This window comes from Nerophis ophidion, linkage group LG11 (assembly GCF_033978795.1).
Source record: "Nerophis ophidion isolate RoL-2023_Sa linkage group LG11, RoL_Noph_v1.0, whole genome shotgun sequence".
In the NCBI taxonomy this organism is placed as follows: Eukaryota; Metazoa; Chordata; class Actinopteri; order Syngnathiformes; family Syngnathidae; genus Nerophis; species Nerophis ophidion.
Genome location: NC_084621.1, coordinates 63,597,689 through 63,606,841, shown reverse-complemented (window position 1 = coordinate 63,606,841; position 9,153 = coordinate 63,597,689). Strand labels below are relative to the sequence as shown.

Here is a 9,153-nt window from a genome sequence, read left to right as displayed (position 1 = left end):
TGTCAAGATGAAGGTGCAACAGATGCCAAGAGGGAGGAAAAATCTGTGACGAAATAACAGTGTACACGCCTGAAAAAATATTTGGACCAGGAGAAAATTACAAGTATTGCATCAAAGTAAAAATAAAAAAATAAATAAAAGCTACAGACGACAAAGAGACTATCCTCGGTTTGTGTGTGTCGAAACATTTGGTCTATCAAAAATAAAATATATTACACATCGTTTATATATACAATGACATTTTATAGCTACTGGATGACATAAGGGGCCGATTTGGAGCCAGCAAACACGAAAACAAATTGGTGGTGTTTTTTTTATGGTGTTTTGTTTTAATATAGAAAATATATTAATAATATATCTCTTATATAGAAAAAAACATGTTTTACATATTACATCTACTGTATATCTGCATCATTACAGCACATTACCGCAGTTAATGCCAGTACTTTTTGACCCAACACCAGTGTCTCCCAAAAGCACAGCTTAAGCGTGCTAAAACGTGGGTTCTGTTGTCCAGATTGCTCTTTTATAAATTCAGACCTCTTTTTTAGGTCTACAAATCAACTTTTTCTATGTAAATTTTAAATCACTAATTTACTGCAGCAAAAGGCCGTGCTTGTGCAATTCAAAAATCCTGCCACCTTCAAAGACCGAAAGCCTTTTTGTTTTTATCAGCACGAGGTCATGATAGTGCGAATGTCTGACAGAAAATTACATGAAATCTGATTTTTCTAACACAGTTTGACTTTATAAAACTAGGCAATTTTTGATCAGCCGATGAAGAGTGTGTTTGAGTTGAAAATTAGTTTTGAATAAATTATACTCGGTCTCTTTCTACCATCTCTTCTTTTTGCATTTTGATGCTCTTTCGAAAATGTGGTTACATTCCAACAGCATAAAATGCAAATATATATGTACAAATAATTTTCCCCCGGTCATTAGATTTAATTTAGAAAAAACAATTAAATCGACATATTTTGTTTTAGTCATTTTTCGAAGTGGTCCAAAATTTTAATTATCCATCCATTTTCTACCGCTTATTCCCTTTTTTGGGGTCGCGGGGGGTGCTGGCGCCTATCTCAGCTACAATCGGGCGGAAGGCGGGGTACACCCTGGACAAGTTGCTACCTCATCGCAGGGCCAACACAGATAGACAACATTCACACTCACATTCAAACACTAGGGCCAATTTAGTGTTGCCAATCATCCATCCATTTTCTACCGCTTATTCCCTTTTGGGGTTGCGGGGGGCGCTGGCGCCTATCTCAGCTACAATCGGGCGGAAGGCGGGGTACACCCTGGACAAGTCGCCACCTCATCGCAGGGCCAACACAGATAGACAAACAACCTTATTCACACTCACATTCACACACTAGGGCCAATTTAGTGTTGCCAATCAACCTATCCCCAGGTGCATGTCTTTGGAAGTGGGAGGAACCCGGAGTACCCGGAGGGAACCCACGCATTCACGGGGAGAACATGCAAACTCCACACAGAAAGATCCCGAGCCTGGATTTGAACCCAGGACTGCAGGAACTTCGTATTGTGAGGCAGACGCACTAACCCCTCTGCCACCGTGAAGCCCTGTATCTAATATATGTATTGTTTAATTTGAATGTATAGTAATGGTGCTAAGAGTGGTAAATTGTATTTTTACTATTCATTCAAGAGTAATAATGATCATTGCCAGTACTTTGATATCACTGTTATCATATTTGTAGAAAGTGTAAAATAATTGTTAAAGTAATTATAAATACCTTTCCTGGGTTCTGTATCGTGAAAGCACTCTGAATGTTGACAGGCAAGTCTTTAAGACGTCCAATAAGGAGTGTGATGCCAAACAGCTCCTCCAGTAGAACAGATGGGAGCTGACCTTCCAGTTTCTCATACGGGTGGGATGGCTCTGCATCCAGACTGCAGGAAACCCTAAGGTGTCTGAATGAATGTATACAAATTAAAATGCTTTCACAGATTTCGTATAAACATATTAAAAACTTAATCCAGACATCCAAGTGTCATGGCAAAAATAATGTAACGTAAAAATTACCTGTGCAAGAAGACTTTAACATACTGAAGAAATAAAACACACTGTTGTCTGAGCTCTGATGCTTCATAATGGAGGTTGCCTTTTTGACCTAAAACACAGAAGAAACATTCCAAGACAGTGTGCATTAATAGACTTGAACTTTTGGCAATATCAGTCCAATATCCAACTAACTTACCCAATTGATACCTGTGACAGTTAGTTACAACAGAAAGTTACTTAGTGTAAGGACAAAATAAACTTTGATTGATTTAAACTGACTTCAGTGTATGAAAAATGGGTTCTGATACTACCAGTCATCAAGATGAACTGTAGGTTCCAATTTTGCACACATTAATAGCTTTTTTTAAGTTGCAAGTGATAAACGCGTATTTAGTGTAACGAAAATAAATGTAAAAATGCATCAATATACAGTACATAAATTAACGATGCATCAATAATCAATTTTTTAATTGAATCGTAGTTCCTGATTCGTAATCGAATTGTGAGATGCCCAAAGATTCCCCGTGAGTACCGGTATACTTTAGTACCAGTTCCAAATCGGGACTGTTAAGACTATGGACATATGATCCAGCTATCTGTATTTTTTGATTTACCATGAATTGATTTACATAGGACCCCGACTTAAAAATGTTAAAAAACTTATTTAAGTGCTACTATTTATTGGTCAATTGTACGGAATATGTACTGAACCGTACAATCTACAAATAAAAGTTTCAATCAATCAATCAAAGCTGACCGTAGTAATTATGACACAATGTCAATTTCACTTCAGGTGCTGCTGCTACGTAAACATTTTTTTTTTACGTCCACATTATCAGGTTGGAATAATCACAAATAAGGAAGCAACAACACAAACAAAAAAGGACAAGCGGTAGCAAAAGGATGGAAAAGTATAAAAGAACATTTCTGAAAAAAAAATCAATTCACATCCGAATTGTCGTCCTTATTCATCCCGATGTTAAATTGATTTTTAAGTTTCAATTATCAATTTGAAAACAAAAGAAATGTAAAAAAAAATAACGAATACATTTTTTATAAGAAGAAAATAAAATAAAACGTTTTTTAGGCCACCGCCATGCAACAAGAACAACCATTTTTAACCTGTAATTTGTTTTGAAAAAGTGAAATCATAATTATTATACCGAATAATACATTGTGAAAATCGGTTTGAATCAAGAATCGATTCTGAATCAAATTGTCACCATAGAAATTGGATCAAAGTGTCCAAAGATTCACACCCCCACTCACAACCATTGTTTCCTCGCTTCTTAAACTGCTCTCCAAGCAATACAGTAATCCACAGGCGAATATTAAGACACTCAAAAAAGTAAAAAATGTAAGTTATATAATAGTCCATAAAGTTGCTCTTAATCAAGATAACATCTGCTTAAAAGTTTCTAGTCGACATCACGCAACGTTTGCTCGGCATCAAAACACACCTTGCTTAAATGCATACCGAATAACATGCTAATTGACTGTATTGGTTTATATTTTATGTATCAGGGAAAAGGTCTGTGCTCTGCACAATAATTTCCATCTGAGTGTGAATGTAATTTTTAGGAACACACTCAAGGATTTGTGAGATTTTTACAAGATGATGACATAATTGCAGTGGACCTTGGACTGCAAGCATAGTTGACTTGTTTAAGACTTAAAAAGCATGTGTTCAATACTTCCCTGCTGTGACATGTCACATGGTGTTGGTAGTGTACAAACTCTTGAGCAAATAAAAAGAAAAAAATCTTAAGTTTAACACCAATTAAAACTGTACCGATAAGAGTACCAATGAATACCGGTATCAATTAGGAATATCGATATTGGCATTGGTATTGATAAAATCCTAACGATATCATAATGTAACGCGTGATTTGGAAATGAATCAGATACACACTATTGTGTAATGAGTAAAACACAGGACTCAGTTACAATAATCAGCTTTTAAAACACAAGACCTTTTCTATGCAAATTGTCTGATTCATATTACCGTTTGAAAGTAAGTTTCACTCTGTCTTCTACTTGCATGTTAAATCAAGCCATGTATTTACTGATAATTGGTTGTTTAAGAACTAACACAATTATAACTGCATTCTGATTTTTTTACATTTAGTACTGTGATGTTTATGTATACAAATATGTTCTTTGAGGAAATGTTGACATTTTATTAGCCAAACTCCATATACTTAGAGTCATGCTTACCAAAGTCATGTGAGCTGCATTGTGCCAAAGTCTCAAGTCTGCAAATATTTTTCCTGAAATATAACAAAACAAATTAAGTAAAATACAAGTTGAAGAATATCTTATTGAGTTATCACCTAAAACCAAGAAGAAACAAGAAACAAACACATGTAGTGCATACAAAATGTTCTAAGTATGTTTCTTTAAAACACAAACTTTGTGCATTGGTTTACCTGAGCAGGCCAAAGAGTAGCTTTGTAGATTCAACCAATGCTGTCTCTGTAACCCATGCAAAGCCAAAGATTTCCGCTGTGTCACCTTCATAGTCAGCGGGGGCCGGATCGAGAAACAGTAGCAGCCTACATAGTGAATGTGCATCAAATCATTTTGTATTTTTTTTTTTTCATCTGCACAATTGTCTATGGTATACATTTATTATAAACATGCTTACAGTTACAATATGAAACATCACATATTTCCAGTTTCTTATTGTTGAACACTCTTGCTAAATAATTCCAAAGCATCAACTCACAAGGTTCATGCATTTGGGAGTGCGTTATACGAAGTTTTGGATACTTCTGACCGCAGTGTCTTGCACCCTTTTATTAAAATTGGCTAAATTGTGACGATACTGCTAGGTGGATGTATATATTTCGACATTAACTACAGCTATCTGCCGGGGAGGGAGGAGCTTTGCATGCTCTGCTTTAAGATGTGTAAATGTTATTAAATCTAACGTGAAGCACTCCCACTTGCTCGGATTAAAAAAAAATAATTAAAAACTTAAGTGTATATTTGTCTTCACGAGATTTTGCATGGCACTGATTTGTCAAGATGGATCATTACAAAACTGGATTAGTCGTTAAACTGACAGGGAAAAATCAACGCCATTGCGACATTTCTACTTGGTTTGAGGGAACACAATAAAAGCTGTAGGTGAACGTACTACTTTATTCATCATGCAGCTATGTATTGATCCGTGAGTGGGTAGTGGGACCTAATGTTTTAACGGAGCAAATTTATATAATGTTTATGAAGTTTATGTTTGACCGAGTCTGGACTTTTTAAAAATAACGATGAAGTTTTGTCTTCTATATACATACAGTATTTAACCAGCTTACGTTTTCAAAAGAGAAATCAGGTACCTTTGGACAGGGTGGGATGTGGTTTTGCAATCTGGGAACGCCACAAACTAACATCTTGCAAACATATACAAGCAGAATGTTATTAATGTGAAAGAAGAGAACATTTTTTGCAAAATTTACACCAAAGAATATCCAATAAATATTATCTAGACCACAATACATAGGTCCCATTTTAAACAGAGGTGGTATTTGGAGAAAAACTGATAAGTTTAATAAACACCCTGGCTATAATGTTTTTAACATTTTATAAAGATACCGACAAACAAAACAATGTTAACTAGTGACAATTGCATTTTCCAATTGAATTTGTTTAATGGCAGGGGTCTCAAACTCAATTTACCTGGGGGCCACTGGATGCAGAAACTGGGTGAGGCTGGGCCGTAAGAAAATATTTCTTAAAAAAATCTAACACGCACTTTTTAATGAATTCACCTTCTATGAATGGCTTTCCCGCCCTAGCAACATACTTGTCAACCCTCACGATTTTTCCGGGAGACTCCTGAATTTCAGTGCACCTCCCGACAATCTACCAGTGCAACCATTTTCCCGAATTTGTCCCAATTTTCTCCCGGCCGACATTAGGCTGACAAAGGCTGCCGTGACTGCACTGCCTTTAACGTACTCTACAACAGTGGTTCTCAACCTTTTTTCAGTTATGTACCCCCTGTGAACATATTTTTCATTCAAATACCCCCTAATCAGAGCAAAGCATTTTGGTTGGAAAAAAAGAGATAAAGAAGTAAAATACAGCACTATGTCATCAGTTTCTGATTTATTAAATTGTATAACAGTGCAGTGTGTATATTGTAGCCCGGAAGAGTCAGGGCTGTATGGGATTCTGGGTAATTGTTCTGTTGTGTTTATGTTGTGTTACGATGCGGATGTTCTCCCAAAATGTGTTTGTCATTCTTGTTTGGTGTGGGTTCACAGTCTGGCACAAATTTGTAACAGTGTTAAAGTTTTTTTACGGCCACCCTCAGTGTGACCTGTGTAGCTGTTGATCAAATATATCTTGCAATAACACTCGTGCGTCTTGCATGGCCAGATGCAACATATAACTGGGCTTGCATGCTGCCAGTTGAGGATGTAGGGGGCGTTTAAGTGCATTTATGGCACTCCCTGAACATTGATATGGTTGAAATCGACAGGGACTTCGAGAGAATTGGTGCCCTGAAATTTAGGGGTCTCCTGGGAAAATTGGGGACGTGGGCAAAACGTCAAGAAGTGACGTGGGCAAAAAGGGACAGGAGGCTTGAATCCTTTAACGTCTGTACAAAGATGTTGAAGATCTTCTACATGTTGGTGGTGGCGAGCGCTTTCTTGTATGCCGTGGCGTTCTGGGGCAGCGGCCTGAGAGTGAGGGACGCAAACAGACTTGACAAGTTGGTAGAGAAGGCCAGTAACGTGGTGGGAGTGGAGCTGGACTCTCTGGCGGTGGTGTCAGAGAGGAGAAGTCTAGCAAAACTCCTAGCCATTATGGACAACACCTCCCACCCACTACACTCAGACCTTGCGGAGGGAATGAGCACATTCAGTGGAAGGCTAAGACTCCCAAAATGTAACATGGAACGACACAGGAGGTCCTTCATACCGACAGCCATCAGACTGTATAATACATATGTTCCTTCGTGACTACACTTAAATGTAGAATATATTTATATTATTCATATATCATATATATATATAACATATGTCATATATTATTTATTATTATTATTGTTTATTGTGAGCGAACTGTGGAGCTGAATTTCCCCCAGGGATCAATAAAGTACTTTCTTTTCTGTTCTAAGTGCCGTTCATATCAAACTCGCGTGCCGCACCAACATTAATTTGTCATATCAAAGCGCTGGGCCACATAATAACGTCTCGCTGGCCGCAATTCGCCCGCGGGCCAGATGTTTGAGACCCCTGTTTTATGGTGTTGGGTGTTTTTGGTTTTGAATCGTTTCTCTTCGGACGTTGCTGTGCGTTTGCCTATAATCGGCCCATGTAGTCAAAGCCTTACATGAGGAAGACATGTAGGCATATTTGTTTGTTACCTTTTCAAAGAACCTCTGGCAGTGTACCCCTCACTTGAGAGGGCTCCAGTCTGATCCTCTTTAGGTTCAGAGCAGTAGAACCAGGGCGGTTTGGTTGAGGTCAGATCACACAGACTGTGTGTGGGGGAGACTGGAGGAGTGAGGGATTGGCTGAAGTCGTCAGCCATGCTTTTCGCCACTTTCACCTTCAATATCAATAGAAATTCAATGAGAAACGGCACCACATGCAACATGTACCAGCCAGGTAAGTTTCAATCAACCGTTATTTGTCAACTATAGCAATATAACAGCAGATTGAATAGGAAACGTGTCACTTTAACGGTACCTTTAGTTGAGGTATTTGTCTCCTGGGCCCCGGTCAGCGTTTGTAGACAGAACACGGAGTTCACACATGTATATAAAAACAAGCAAGACCAACTAAAATAGTCAAACTGCACTTAAATTGAGAAAAATATGTTACTTGTTGTAAGGAATATCCCGTGAATTTGTTGCAAAATGCGGCGCTGTCAAAGCCGCCATCACTACATTGTTTGTGTTCCGGGAGTCTCCCGCGTCTACGCACTGCGCAAGCGCGCAGGCAATTTTGAGGTCGTTGATTGGTCGGAAGTTTCACAGTAGGCGCGGCTTACTGAAATGGAAGTAAATAACAAGAGGTCTCACTCCTCCTGTTTTTACGAGTCCTGCTTTCCATCCATCCATCCATCCATTTCCTGCCGCTTATTTCCTTTGGTGCCTATCTCAGCTACAATCGGGCGGAAGGCGGGATACACCCTGGACAAGTCGCCACCTCATCGCAGGGCCAACACAGATAGATAGACAACATTCACACTCACATTCAAACATTAGGGCCATTGGATTTAAAATTAAAGTCCTGCTTTCCGAAGGCTTTAATTTCAAATCCAGTGTTGCATATAAGTGTCGTGAACACATTCATTGTATAATACTTTATTCGAATATTGCTAGACATAATAATAATTAATAATTAATGGCAGCACGGTGGTAGAGGGGGTAGGGCAGTGGTTCTCAAATGGGGGTATGCATACCCCTGGGGGTACTTGAAGGTATGCCAAGGGGTACGTGAGATTTTTCAAAAATATTCTAAAAATAGCAACAATTCAAACATCCTTTAAAAATATATTTATTGAATATCAATCAATCAATCAATGTTTATTTATATAGCCCCAAATCACAAATGTCTCAAAGGACTGCACAAATCATTACGACTACAACATCCTCGGAAGAACCCACAAAAGGGCAAGGAAAACTCACACCCAGTGGGCAGGGAGAATTCACATCCAGTGGGACGCCAGTGACAATGCTGACTATGAGAAACCTTGGAGAGGACCTCAGTACTTCAACAAAATATGAATGTAAGTTCATAAAATGTGAAAAGAAATGCAACAATGCAATATTCAGTGTTGACAGCTAGATTTTTTGTGGACATGTTCCATAAATATTGATGTTAAATATTTATTTTTTGTGAAGAAATATTTAGAATTAAGTTCATAAATCCAGATGGATCTCTATTACAATCCCCACAAAGGGCAAAGTTGATGATTACTTCTGTGTAGAAATCTTTATTTATAATTGAACCACATGTTAATTTTTTAACAAGTTTTCAGTTATTTTTATGTCTTTTTTTCCAAATAGTTCAAGAAAAAACACTACAAATGAGCAATATTTTGGACTGTAATACAATTTAATAATGCAGAAACTGATGACATAGTGCTGTATTTTACTTCTTTAT

At 37.9% G+C, this 9,153-nt stretch overlaps 1 protein-coding gene across 1 annotated transcript in view; it reads right to left on the bottom strand.

The window, feature by feature from the left end:
* Positions 1-7,951, bottom strand: part of mms22l (MMS22-like, DNA repair protein) — a 33,571-nt gene extending 25,620 nt beyond the window's left edge. Inside the window, exons 1-7 of the mRNA XM_061916440.1 lie at positions 7,732-7,951; positions 7,407-7,591; positions 4,456-4,581; positions 4,244-4,296; positions 2,048-2,135; positions 1,758-1,935; positions 1-43 (exon numbers count right to left, since the gene is read on the bottom strand). The exon at positions 1-43 is cut by the window's left edge and continues 51 nt beyond it. Of these exons, the coding sequence (XP_061772424.1) occupies positions 1-43; positions 1,758-1,935; positions 2,048-2,135; positions 4,244-4,296; positions 4,456-4,581; positions 7,407-7,573 (655 nt within the window). The 5' untranslated portion in view covers positions 7,574-7,591; positions 7,732-7,951. The remainder of the gene's footprint in view (positions 44-1,757; positions 1,936-2,047; positions 2,136-4,243; positions 4,297-4,455; positions 4,582-7,406; positions 7,592-7,731) is intronic.
* Between the last annotated feature and the right edge of the window lie 1,202 nt (positions 7,952-9,153).